General features: G+C 48.0%; 1 protein-coding gene across 1 annotated transcript in view; it reads left to right on the top strand.

The window, feature by feature from the left end:
* The window catches only part of plxna2 (plexin A2), a 342,953-nt gene that overhangs the window by 315,550 nt on the left and 12,818 nt on the right, over nucleotides 1-14,585 (top strand). The window contains exons 23-27 of the mRNA XM_036947019.1: nucleotides 470-536; nucleotides 942-1,088; nucleotides 1,707-1,866; nucleotides 3,690-3,793; nucleotides 12,153-12,252. Coding sequence (XP_036802914.1) covers nucleotides 470-536; nucleotides 942-1,088; nucleotides 1,707-1,866; nucleotides 3,690-3,793; nucleotides 12,153-12,252 — 578 coding nt within the window. The remainder of the gene's footprint in view (nucleotides 1-469; nucleotides 537-941; nucleotides 1,089-1,706; nucleotides 1,867-3,689; nucleotides 3,794-12,152; nucleotides 12,253-14,585) is intronic.

Raw genomic sequence — 14,585 nt, 5'->3', positions numbered from 1 at the left:
GCTTGTTAACCATTCATTTCTGTCTGCTTTTTCTTCTCTTTCTCATTCCCCCTGTTTCTACTGTTTTCTTTTTCTTCTCTTTCCCCCTGTTTCTACTGTTTTCTTTTTCTTCTCTTTCTCATTCCCCCTGTTTCTACTGTTTTCTTTTTCTTCTCTTTCTCATTCCCCCTGTTTCTACTGTTTTCTTTTTCTTCTCTTTCTCATTCCCCCTGTTTCTACTGTTTTATTTTTCTTCTCTTTCTCATTCCCCCTGTTTTCTTTTTCTTCTCTTTCTCATTCCCCCTGTTTCTACTGTTTTCTTTTTCTTCCAATGGCTCCAGTTTTATCCTCAACCCTCCACGGTCCCTCCATCCTCTCATGTTATGCCCTGAGATGATATTGGATCCATTTGAGAAAGAAACATCAGCATCAAAGGATAGGGTGAATTCCGATCTGAACTAATAAAACATTATTTTCCCTCTTTCTTCAGAACGGAGTCCGTTGCAGAGAAGATGCTCACCAACTGGTTTGCCTTCCTTCTTCACAGGTTCCTCAAGGTGAGTCTAATGCAACCTCCAGTTTAGCAGTTTTAGTAAACCAGGGCTGTGGCAGTGAGAATACATTTTATGTCGTTAATCTGTGTTTTCTCTCTCTCTCTCTCTCTCTCTCTCTCTCTCTCTCTCTCTCTCTCTCTCTCTCTCTCTCTCTCTCTCTCTCTCTCTCTCTCTCTCTCTCTCTCTCTCTCTCTCTCTCTCTCTCTCTCTCTCTCTCTCTCTCTCTCTCTCTCTCTCTCTCTCTCTCTCTCTCTCTCTCTCTCTCTCTCTCTCTCTCTCTCTCTCTCTCTCTCTCTCTCTCTCTCTCTCTCTCTCTCTCTCTCTCTCTCTCTCTCTCTCTCTCTCTCTCTCTCTCTCTCTCTCTCTCTCTCTCTCTCTCTCTCTCTCTCTCTCTCTCTCTCTCTCCAGGAGTGTGCTGGGGAGCCTCTGTTCATGCTATACTGTGCCATCAAGCAGCAGATGGAGAAGGGCCCTATAGACTCCATCACAGGAGAGGCGCGCTACTCCCTCAGTGAGGACAAGCTGATCAGACAGCAGATTGACTACAAGACCCTGGTCAGTACCACTCAGGCAATCACACACACACACACACACACACATACACACACACACACACACACACACACACAGTCGGACTCTACTGACTACATATTTATCTTTCTTCCACACACACACACCATCATGTTTTGCTTCCCTCTGTGTCCTTGATAGCTAATTATCCTGTGGGTGTCAGTGCTGCACCAACAGGAGAGCAGGGGTCTGTGGAGACAGAGACAGGAGCACTAAGACAGTCACAGACAAGGCATGACTCTAACTCTGTTTGCTCTGACGGGGAACTGGGCTCATTACTCTAATACCCTGCCAGAGCTGGAAATTGGTGTCCTGCCGAAGGTGTGAAATTAGATTTTAGGATGGTGGTGGGGGCGTGGGAATAGTATTTTAGAGGGAGGGGGGGCAACCGGACCGTGACAGGACCCATTAACACACACACATAGTCACAGAAACGCACTCGCACAAGAAGAGGCGTTGAAACACACATAGGCACCGGCATAGCAAACACACACCGGAGCACACTCATACAGGCGCTCTTACATTCATACGCAAGCACGCACGCACACCCACACACACACACACACACCTTAACCCCCTCTCCTCTCCCGTCTCCCCCTTCAGATCCTGAACTGTGTGAACCCAGACAACGAGAACAGTCCTGAGATCCCAGTGAAGGTGCTGAACTGTGACACCATCACCCAGGTCAAGGAGAAGATACTGGACGCCTGCTATAAGAACATGCCTTACTCACAGAGGCCCCGCGCTGTCGACATGGACCTGGGTAAGACAGAGATACACACACACACACACACACACACACACACACACACCCTCCCTAGTCTGTAGCCTGACTGACTGACCCAGGTAAGAGCTGACAGACGGGCACCACAGGTCCACCATGACAGGCCGACCGCCTCCTACACAGTCTGCCGCCCCGGCCCTGGAGAGGCGACACCGCCGTTACCTCCACATCTCCTGTTCCTCCTCCCCCGTCTTCTCATGGGCTCTCACTTCACACCAGGGAGATGGAAACACCAGCCTCCCATCAGGAGTGCCCGACGCCCTTCAACCACACTGGCCCCAGCCACAGGAGGCCGTCTCTCCATATCACTATCGCCTAGGTAACGCTAGGGAGGGTGAGAGGGGGGGGGGGGGTCGTGCCCGAAGCTTGGAGCAGCAGTGTCTGCTGGCAGTGGCACAAAGTAATAAAGTCCAGTCAACAGAGGAGAAAATCAATGATCACTACCCAGTGATGCCCGACGCTGCCCGTCCATTTCCCCATCAACACACTGATTATCTTTTCATTATCGGGTCAACGTTCCCCCTCCATCCCTCCTCTTCCCCTTTCCCCTCTCGCTTGACTCACTTTTCCGGGGAGGATTTTCTCTCTGTGCTTCTTACCGCTGCGTTGTGTTTTTCCCCACTCCACCGTAGCCGCGCCGACCGTGGAACGCGTATGGTTATGCTACAACGTATCACTGACACAAGTGCCAATTAAACCGGCGAGGCTGACTGAGCGTACATCTTCAACTTGTTAGTGTGTAATGTTTCATTAAAATGCAAGTCAACCCGGGCGCGGTCTCTCGTCTTCTAACCTAGCAGAGTACACAGAGTGCTCTGTGTGTCTGTAGAACAGAATGGCTGTTGATATGGCTTCATTTGGATAATGTGTTTTCTCAAGAGTCCTTTGGAAGCTCCTGATGTGTGCCTCTTCGTAGCGACACAGAAACACCAATCAAATGAAGTTGCAGTCAGGGAATAACTTAAGAGTTTCACTCATCTTGCCAGAGGAAATAATGGCTATTATAAACTGGGTGGTTCAAGCCCTGAATGCTGATTGGCTGACAGCCATGGTATATCAGACCGTATACCATGGGTATGATAAAACATTTATTTTTACTGCTCTAATTACATTGATGACCAGTTTATAATGGCAATAAGGCACCTCGGGGGTTTGTGATATATGGCCAATATACCGCGGCTAAGGGCTGTGTCCAGGCACTCTGTGTTGCATCGTGCTTAAGAACAGATCTTAGCAATGGTATTTTGGCCATATACCACACCTCCTCTGGCCCTATTGCTTAAATAGACAGACAGACAGACAGACAGACAGGCAGGCAGGCAGGCAGGCAGGCAGGCAGACAGACAGGCAGGCAGGCAGGCAGGCAGGCAGGCAGGCAGGCAGACAGACAGACAGACAGACAGACAGACAGACAGACAGACAGACAGACAGACAGACAGGCAGGCAGGCAGGCAGGCAGACAGACAGACAGACAGACAGACAGACAGACAGACAGACAGACAGACAGACAGACAGACAGACAGACAGACAGACAGACAGGGTTGTGAAGCTCTTTCTACTGCAGACCAGTGTTGTTGAATTGGTTGTAGGTAACTCAGCTCACACCTTATAAAAAGGGCGTTACCGTAAGATACAAAGGCTTCCAGAGTAAATGGAAAACACAAACTAGAGGACATTGTATGTGTGTATGTTCATGTGCACGTTATCTGCGTGTGTGCGTAGGTGCGTTGGTATGTGTGTGTCTGCGTGTGATTGTGTTTCTGGCAGCGTGACTGACTGTCTCTTCTCTCTGGCCCCGTCAGAGTGGCGTCAGGGACGGATGGCCCGCGTGGTCCTGCAGGACGAGGACATCACCACCAAGATAGAGAACGACTGGAAGAGACTCAACACACTCATGCACTACCAGGTACGGTGAACCGATCTACGTTGCGTATATCTAGGCTCGCCACACTTCTGCACTACCAGGCAGTGTTATTCCATCGACATGACATGTATACGTGTTGACGACAGTGTATTGCAGTTTGTTGTGTACAGTATCCATATAAGTCTCTGGAGTTATAACGTGGGATTCAGACAGGTTATAAACACACGTTCTATGTAGTAGAATAATGATAGTTTATAGAAAGGAAATCACCCAGGCCCACTCAGATGTACTGCAGGTGAACTTTAATGTTGAGCCGCTTCTGACTTTGAGACGTCGAATCCTCCTCCTCCAGACTCATTAGAATTCACTCGCCTGGTTTCATCTGATCTGCATGACTCACACAGAATAGAGGGCAATTATTCCTCAGGTGGCGGGAGAGAGAGAGAGAACCGACACCTCCTATAAAGTGTCTTCCCTGGAGAGATACAGTCTCTCGCGCTCTCATTCCCTCCTCTCTCCGTCTCTCCCTCTCTCTCGTTCCCTCTCCTCTCAGGCCCTCTACTCCTGCTATCTATATTTAATCTCCCTCCGCTCAGGGACTAGGTTGTCCTTTACCTGTTACCGTGGCAATTAGCCCTGCCTCGCTCCACGCTGAACTTCTCTCTACATCTCAGAGGCTCAGACTTGACCTGCAGTTCCTTGCCACCTTCATCGGGGGGGGGGGGGGGGGGGGGGGGGGGGGGGGGGGGGGGGGGAGCGGGAGGAAGAGAGAGGGGGGGAAAGAGGTTTGAGAGCGGGAGGAAGAGAGAGAGGAGGAAAGACAGAGAGAGGGAGAAGGGGACATACAGAGCGAGAGAGGTAAAGAGAGAAGGCAGCTAGTCCTCTCCAGAGCACATGAATCTTTCAGTAGTGCAGAGGGTCAGCAGGCTCCCATTACTCAGACAAGGAGACCATCTGCCCAGAGCTCCAGACTGCAGCCTGTTGATCTGCAGCCCTGAAGCCTGCAGCCATGGTGTGTGTGTGTGTGTGTGTGTGTGTGTGTGTGTGTGTGTGTGTGTGTGTGTGTGTGTGTGTGTGTGTGTGTGTGTGTGTGTGTGTGTGTGTGTGTGTGTGTGTGTGTGTGTGTGAGTGTGTGTGTGTGTGTTACTGAGGACTAGGTTCAGTCTGTCATGGAGGGGGGCTGGGGCTGCAGCCTTACCATGGGGCCTTTCTTTCTGAGGCCTGCTTCCCCAGAGGAGGAGAAAAAAAGAGGTAGAATAATTTACAAGGTGTCAGGGTTATTAGATGGGACACATCATAGTGTCCTTCATAGAGGACTTGGTCCCATGCTGATTTACTGTATGTATGTACCCCCCTCTGTGTCTCCTTCCTCTTTTCTTTCCTCTCTTTTTTCTCTCCTTCACCCACAGATAGTAAGCAGTGGTCTCAACCTCTCTCTCTCCCCCCTCGCTCTCCCTCCTAAGCACCTCAGAGTGTTCTCTATGGTACCCATACTACTCCTAGTCTATAAAGTACCACTGCTTCTCTATGGTACTACTCTGAGTCTCTATGGTACTACTCTGAGTCTCTATGGTACTACTCTGAGTCTCTATGGTACTACTCTGAGTCTATATAGTACTACTCTGTGATTTTATGGTACTACTCTGAGTCTATATGGTACTACTCTGAGTCTATATAGTACTACTCTGAGTCTCTATGGTACTACTCTGAGTATATATGGTACTACTCTGAGTCTCTATGGTACTACTCTGAGTCTCTGTGGTACTACTCTGTGATTTTATGGTACTACTCTGAGTCTCTATGGTACTACTCTGAGTCTCTATATAGTACTACTCGGAGTCTCTATGGTACTACTCTGAGTATATATGGTACTACTCTGAGTCTCTATAGTACTACTCTGTGATTTTATTGTACTAATCTGAGTCTCCATGATACTACTCTGAGTCTCTATGGTACTACTCTGAGTCTCTATGGTACTACTCTGAGTCTCTATGGTACTACTCTGATTTTATGGTACTACTCTGAGTCTCTATGGTACTACTCTGTGATGTTATGGTACTACTCTGAGTCTCTATGGTACTACTCTGAATCTCCATGGTACTACTCTCAGTCTCTATGGTACTACTCTGAGTCTCTATGGTACTACTCTGAGTCTCTATATAGTACTACTCGGAGTCTCTATGGTACTACTCTGAGTATATATGGTACTACTCTGAGTCTCTATAGTACTACTCTGTGATTTTATTGTACTAATCTGAGTCTCCATGATACTACTCTGAGTCTCTATGGTACTACTCTGAGTCTCTATGGTACTACTCTGAGTCTCTATGGTACTACTCTGATTTTATGGTACTACTCTGAGTCTCTATGGTACTACTCTGTGATGTTATGGTACTACTCTGAGTCTCTATGGTACTACTCTGAGTCTCTATGGTACTACTCTGAGTCTCTATGGTACTACTCTGTGATTTGATGGTACTACTCTGAGTCTCTATGGTACTACTCTGAATCTCCATGGTACTACTCTGAGTCTCTATGGTACTACTCTGAGTCTCTATGGTACTACTCTGAGTCTCTATGGTACTACTCTGAGTCTCTATGGTACTACTCTGAGTCTCTATGGTACTACTATGAGTCTATATAGTACTATTCTGACTTTATGGTACTACTCTGAGTCTCTATGGTACTACTCTGAGTCTATATGGTAGTACTCTGAGTCTCTATGGTACTACTCTGAGTCTATATGGTAGTACTCTGAGTCTCTATGGTACTACTCGTGAGTCTATATAGTACTACTCTATGACTTTATGGTACTCTGTAGTGGTTGATGGAGGTTGTGCAATATGTCAGCTTCCATCCTCCGACAGGTCTCTCTGTTGTTGTTATGTGGCTTTGTGTCACTCTGTCTCTTTCATTAGCCGTGGGAGACGCTACAGGGCACAACAACAACACACACACACACACACACACACACACATTTGTTACAGCGATAGAGGAGCATCTCTCAGCGCTCAATAGCACATCTGAAGCCTGCCTATTGATCATGGATCTGACGCCCTAACACAACACCACTACAGAGGAGACGCACACGGGCCGGACGCGGGGTGATTAGAGGGGGGTGGGGGGGTGAGTAGAGACAAGAAAGCAGGGGAAGAGAGTAAATGGGGAGAGAAGAGGGAAAAGAAGGGGAGCGACAGAGCCTCTTGTTTATCATTACAGCTGTGATGAGCCAGGTAGGTGTGTGTGTGTGTGTGTGTGTGTGTGTGTGTGTGTGTGTGTGTGCGTGCGTGCGTGCGTGCGTGCGTGCGTGCGTGCAATGCCACTTCTGGCAAGTGTGTGCCCCCTGGCACGAAGACGTGGAGTATTTGCGTGCGTGTGAAATATTTACATGTGCAGAATTAGTGAACCTCACCCCTGTGACTCTGCTAATTCTCACACCAGACAGTGTGACCAGACATTCAAATTCATGAAACCCCTAACAACCTCGGAAGCTCTGCTATTTATTTCCTCATGGGAAATGGACGTTTACATACCCCAGATATAGATATACACACCGTCTCCTCCTACTGAAATTAAAACTTTAATGCATCATGCATTTGAAACGAGACAGACTGTACGGAAGCATCTTTATTCAGTAGCTACCTTTGCTACTCTCTCAGACTAAACGGGTATCGTTAGCGTACGGGAATTGTTCCCAGGGGTACAAACATTTTACAATACACAATGTACCTGCATTTCAGAGGTACACACATTGTCATACACAAAAAAAGGGGTACAGAGAAGATTCATGTGTGTGGGTGTTAAGAAGCGCTGTTTGGCGGGTCATGTTTTTCGGAGGGCGCATGACTCAACCTTAATAATAATAAAAAGAGGTGTGTAAACGTGAGGGACTTGATATAGAGAAGGACATTTTTGCCACTTAGAAGGAACAAATGGTTTGTCAGTGTGGTGGTACCCTTAAAAGGCTCATTTGAATCTGTGGACTATATGGTACAATATTGGCTCTTTTATGGTAGGAACTGCAAGGGTACAACTATGTACCTAGAACTAATGGTACAATGACGTACCTTACAGAGTACCACTACAGTGACAGGCATTTGTACGTATTAAGTACAATTCGGCACCTTTTTTTTCTGAGAGTATACTTGGAGCTCAGGGGGATTGAATGAAACTCCACACACACACAGACTGAACCATGACAGACTGAACCTAGTCCTCAGTAACACACACACACACACACACACACACACACACACACACACACACACACACACACACACACACACACACACACACACACACACACACACACACACACAGAGACACAGACACAGACACACACACATACACACACACAGACACACACACATACACACACAGACACACACACACACACAGACACACACACACACACAGACAGACACACACACACAGACACTCACACACACACACACCTGGACTGTTGGTCGGAGCAGGAGGAGAGCAGATAAAAGATTGATGAGATAGGAGAGTGCCTGGCTGATTGCTGATGTTGATCTCTCTTTGTTGATTAGTCTTCCTCCTTGTCAAAGGGAGCTTTTCGTCAGCCAAGCCCTTACTTTCTCTGTGCACTCTCTCTATCTCCTACCCTTGCACCTTTTCCTCTCTTGCTATACCTCTCTATCTCCCTCACCTTCTCTCTTTTCATCAGCCCAGCTCTTACTCTCTCTCTCTCTCTCTCTCTCTCTCTCTCTCTCTCTCTCTCTCTCTCTTTCTCTCTCTCTCTCTCTCTCTCTCTCTTACTCTCTCTCTCTCTCTCTCTCTCTCTATCTCTCTCTTACTCCCTCCCTCTCTATCTCTCTCTCTCTTACTCCCTCCCTCTCTCTCTCTCTCTCTCTTTGCCATCCTCCGAGGTGAGATGTTTAACCTTCCGTCTGGTGAATAGCATTACCGGTCCAGTAGTTCCCAGGGGAGCAGGGTCTAGAGCAGGCTAGACCAGAGGTGGCACACTCACATCCAATTACCATATAATGGGCTTGAGTGGCATGAGACATAGGGCAAGATTTACAATTCAAATAAAAAACTGTGTGGGAAGTCAGGTGTTTAGAGCTGTGAATGCTTCCCCGTGTGAGGTGTTGGTGAAATCTTAAACTGCAAATAGATCACTTAAAATGCATTGCAGTGCGGTTGGTTGCAGTTAAATGGATTGCGTATTTGGGAAAAGTGTAGTAATTGGAGTCAGGTTTGCTTCACACACACCTTGGTTTTTCCCGTCCTCTGCCGTGCCTACGTGGACGGTAAGGATTTTTCCAGGGGCACAGCTGGAAATGTGACTGGGGAAAATGGCTACAGGAAATGACTTGGTTCCCATCCTCCTGCAGTGTAGCGGGCTAAACTGTGCCAAGACATTAGAGCCCTGTCACTGTGCCTCCATGTTGTGTCCTGACCTTGTGTTGTCCTACTGATGTTGTGGAGGAACCGACACCAGGAGCTCCAGTTTCACACCCCCCCAGACTGAGAACCTGCACTGGGACGTTTTGGGTCTATTTTAGATCAACCCAGACAGACACTACGGATAGTTGGATTACAGCAGTAACGTATCTTTCCATCAATCTGATTCTCTGTGGCGGCTCGTCCCCTGTTGTCATCTGAGCAAACAACGCCCCACAGACAGAGTTTGAGTTTTAAAATATGCTCAGACAGAGAAGGAAATCTAGATCAACATTTTGGCAGGCATAGTGAAGAGAGTGTTCCTCTGCTCTCCACAGATTCCTTTATACGCCAAGACAGTTGGTATGGGGTCTGATGACACACAGTATTGCTGCAGATTGAGTCATCTTCTCTTCGGAAACACAGTGGGACTCAACTCTCATTGCATTGTCCCCAACCAGTATATGTTATTAGAACGCTCTTAGAAAGCTATTTAGTTTGATAAAAACACAATTTAGTGTTCAAATTACAAAATAACCCTTTCATCTTATAACCTTAAGTTCTATATTAAAGACCTGTCAGTTAGGAAATTGTGTGTGGCTAAACCTCAGCCCAGCGCAGTCCAGTCCAATCTGTGATAGATAGGCCTCCTAAGCTAGGCTTGGGCCACAGGATCAGGGGATGAGAGATAGGCAGGTGTGGGCATAGGGGGGGGGGGGCTGTTTGATGAAAGTCTTATCACAGTGTAGCGTTGGTTCCTTATCACACCTGCAGGCCACTGTCAGGCTCACCTCAGCTCCCTGCCTCACACTGTGGATTAGCCCTGAAGGACGAAGCTGCACGCCTTCAATCATCTCCACTATCACCACAACCCATCTCTATCTCTACGCTCACACAGCCCTTCTATCAGACTCCATAACATAGAGGAGGAGAGGGAGAAGGATGGGAGCGAGGCAGAGAGAGAGCGAGAGAGAGCCTCCATAAAGGAGAGAGGAAGAGAGACAATGCTCGGTGTAGAAAGGAACAGGTGTCACCACTGTCAGAGCTGGAGGAACGAGAGTGAAGGCTTCTGAAAATATGGAGAAGGTTAGGATGGAGAGGGAGAGGATAGGTTGGGCTCGGGAGAGGTCTTCACAATACAGAGCCAACGGCTGGAAAGAGGTTCCAAAGAGCGGTTTGTCGTTTCCCACTAAGAGGGCAGGCGGTGTGACATCATTTAATGAGATGACTCCTCCTCGAGCTTCTGTCCTTTCAAGTGCTCTGTCTGCTGGAGCTGGAGTTAGCTCTAGCACTGACCCCGGCTGTGACCCCAGCTAATGGCCTGTTAGAAATTAGTGGAGGAGGGGGGGTTTGAGGGTTGCTACTGTACAACGTGGGGCCACGTCATTAGCCGTGGAGTGCCGAGAAGAGGAGGAGGAGAAGTGTAGAAAGGAGGCGACAGGAGAGGAGAGAAGAGAGAGGTGACCCAGCAGAAGCTTTAGAGAGGCTAACAGTGAGGAGAGGAGAGAAGAGAGAGGTGACCCAGCTGAAGCTTTAGAGAGGCTAACAGTGAGGAGAGGAGAGAAGAGAGAGGTGACCCAGTTGAAGCTTTAGAGAGGCTAACAGTGAGGAGAGGAGAGAAGAGAGAGGTGACCCAGCTGAAGCTTTAGAGAGGCTAACAGTGAGGAGAGGAGAGGAGAGAGAGGTGACCCAGCTGAAGCTTTAGAGAGGCTAACAGTGAGGAGAGAGCGGTGACCCAGCTGAAGCTTTAGAGAGGCTAACAGTGAGGAGAGGTCGGGGGACAGATTATTTCTCTCAACCTTGTTTTCATGTCATATAGGAGGTTTTCATTCAGCCCGTGGCTGCTTGGTGATTTCACACTGTTGGATGCTTGTCCTTCTTGTTCTCTCACTCCGAAAACTCAATTCCCTTCACTGGGCTGGCTGGACATGCCACAGAGGGCTTTGGTATTTTGGTTCTCAAAAAGGAAAAACAGTGGTTTTGTATATTTGTGTGCAATATTTTGTCTATCCAGATTGAAAGAGTGCACGCAAACACACCCTCCCAGCTGTGATTGGCAATGAAATGTAGAGTAAATGACAGTAGAATGTGGAATGGTGTAGAACACTGACTTTTATGGCTGTGGCTCGGAGAGACTGTGGACAGAGTCAGCAATGTGTCGTCCATAGACAAAGACAGAGAGGTAGTCAGAGTGGTCCTGGCATGTACAGTATGGTAAAGGTGTCCTATAAGACTCTTTCATGTGGAGAGAGCTCATCCTCCTGCCGTACCCCGTGTAGTTGAGATCAAAAGCAATCTTTGTAGGAATACTGTAGACAATAGAGCCGGATTGGAGGGCTGACTCTTCCACTGTGCCATTGTTCCCTGTCACTCTCAATATCTTTCTTTCTTATCATCAATTTCCCTTCCGTTTTTGGACAATCCCTCCACTTTTGCTCTTTCTCTCTTTTTCCATCACTGTTATGGCTTCATTTATTTTCCTCTCTCTCTGCCCGTACCCCCCCCCCTCTCTGAGATGCTGCGATGACAGTGAGGCGGGGGAGGTTGTTTTCTAGACATGCCAGTGGGAAGCCCTCACTCCGCATTGCTTTAGCTCTGGCTTTCTGCCCACTCCCGCCTCCCCTTCCCTTCTCTCCTCTCCTTATTTCCCTAATGGCTGGGGAGTGATGGGAATGGCGATGCGGATCATCTCATCAGAGGCATCTGAGTCGTTTCTTACAGAGAGACGCCCTGCAGAGAGAGCCTACGAGGCGTTAGAGATGACAGGAGGTTGAATGGGGAGAATGTGACAGAGTACAGGGGGGGGGGGATTCAAGGAGAAGGGGATGAAGGAGATGCTGTGTCATGACGTAGGTGTGAGCACGTGTTCATATCTCTTGGAAAGGGGCGGAGGGTGCTAAACCAGGGTTGCAGATCAATGTGTACTGCATACGGACAACGTGTCGTCCGCGAGCAGCACGCCTGTCGGTGATTCTCTGTTGTGTTGTTGCAGGTGTCTGACCGCTGTGTAGTGGCTCTGGTGCCCAAACAGACCTCTTCCTACAACATCCCCCCATCAGCCAGCATCTCCCGGACCTCCATCAGCAGATATGGTGAGCACATAGAACATAGAACGTTGAACATAGATCTCCATGGTAGGTACTGTACTTCGCTCCTCAAGCCATGGGACCATTTCAAACAAACAACATCAACATAAATATTAGCACAGGAAGAGGAAGGGAGGGTCGTAGGTCAAAGTGTTCCATGTCTAAGCCTTTGGGTGTGAGCACACCTGATATACACGTTAGCCTTTCAGATGAGTTTGTAGACATTTTGTTCAGAGACCAGCTCTGTTTGAAGCGTCTAATGCTTTTCTGCGGCGCCATTGCTTACCCTACTATCTCCTCCCGACGGTGTTTACTGCCGTGTACCTCACAGCCCAGAACCTGCTGGGGTGGTAGAGGGATAGAGAGGAAGAGAGGGGGAGAGAAAGAGAGGGGGAGAGTAGAGAGGGCCCGATGGGAGACATGGAGAGAGGTGTTTGGTTTTACCATCAAGTATAATAATGAGGATGCCAGACTGAGCCTGGAGCCAGAGTGTAATGGTCCGTCACACACACACTGGTGACAGTCACAGGGGTGAGCCACAGGGCCTCCCATCTGGTTCCATGCCCAACCCCAACGGCAGCATGTGATTGGCTAATTATTCACTGTGAATGATACTTCACACCAATAGAAAGTGAAAACGGAACACGGTTGGCCAATTATCAGGGCTGGGATTGGATGAGAACCCCCATAGGTTGTTTTCTGTCGCCTGGAGAGATGACCAATTGGGCCAGTAACACCATCATCCCTCTCCTTTCCTATTTACTAAGTCCCCATTTGCCAATCACAAAACCACCAGTATATTGGAAATTAGCCCTGGACAGTGTCAGACAAACAATGAGGATAGTTAATGTGCCATGTGCAATAAAAGTCCTATAGGACTACCTCTAATTCATAAAGATGGTGACGTTTACGATGTCCGAGACAGCATTGCCAGCTCCTCATTAACACAGCCACATTAAGAATGTACTGTAGAGAGACTGCGAGATACAGGAGTAATGACTACATAACCAACAAAAGCAGTATTATGCTCTAATGTAGTAAATAAGTATTACTCTGTAATGACTGAAACAGAGGATCTGGAGATGAATTGCCAACCTGAATGATCTAAAGGAAACTAACACATTATGTTAGTCTCAGTGTGGTTCAGTGGCTGGTAATGCATACAGTATTAAACAGTATTCCATCCTGAACAACATACTGCTTAAATCTGAATATTTGACCAAAGTCATTAAATAGCAATGAGGGTGTGTGTGTGTGTGTGTGTGTGTGTGTGTGTGTGTGTGTGTGTGTGTGTGTGTGTGTGTGTGTGTTTTGTATGATGCTGCATCAAAAAACAACCTGTCCTCCTCTGGCTCCAGCCCGGTCCCCAATCAATCAAAGCCTGGCACAGTGGGCACAGATGTGCCCCGACACCCGGCTGATTGATTCATATCAATTTAACATTCAGCATTTAGCATCCCGCCTCAATTTACCGTTCCAGCACCCTCCCGGCCCTGAGTAACCCGCTACACACCCTGATGCCTACCTCACACACACACACACACACACCCCTGCTACCCTCACACCCATCCCCGGGAGTGTGAAGTCTGGTGCAGTGGTTACTGAGCTGAAGATAGGAGGGAGAGGTCTGCCCCCCTGGAGAGGAAGGAGTAGTGAGAGAGAGGGGCAAGGACCTGCCAGTGGCTTAAAATGGGATTTGAGACCTCAATCCACCCCACTCGCACACACAGAGAGAGACACACACAGGGGCTGACAGACCCCCGCCCCCCGCCTGACTCAAAGGTCCCCAGTGGCCACCCTAGAGACCCTTCTCGCTGCTGCTGCTCTTTAGAAAAGACCACTTAGTGCTGTAAGTCGCTGTAGAGCTCTGAGGCTTTGTTGTCCCACACTGCCCTTTGAAGACAGGTGAGAGGGATCTGACAATGATAGAGAGCCCCTCCAGACCTCTCACACACACACACACACTCACCGCCACTGGGGAGGAAAGAGCTGCTAAGTAAGAACACTGGCGAAGAAGAGGAGGAGTAGAAGAGCGCCATTCCTTAGTGTCAAAGGAATGAGGGAAAGAAGATGGCTGGAGTGCTTTACATATTAGAGATCTTTTGATGCATTGATTAGGACCCTTTCAATGTGGCGACAGCAGGAAAGAGACAATTATACTTCCTTTTAAGAGGAACCCAGGAGAGCCACGTCTCTGTGTCTCTGTCAATACAAAAGGGCTTTATTGGCATGGGTAACATATGTTTATATTGACAAAGCGAAATAGATCATAAACAAATGTGAAATAAACAATAAAAAATGAACAGTAAACATTACACAAAAAAGTTCAAGGAATAGAG

Source organism: Oncorhynchus mykiss, chromosome 16 (assembly GCF_013265735.2).
Source record: "Oncorhynchus mykiss isolate Arlee chromosome 16, USDA_OmykA_1.1, whole genome shotgun sequence".
NCBI classification, from domain to species: Eukaryota; Metazoa; Chordata; class Actinopteri; order Salmoniformes; family Salmonidae; genus Oncorhynchus; species Oncorhynchus mykiss.
Note: the sequence above shows the minus strand (reverse complement) of the source record. Positions and strands in the feature narration are given on the sequence as shown.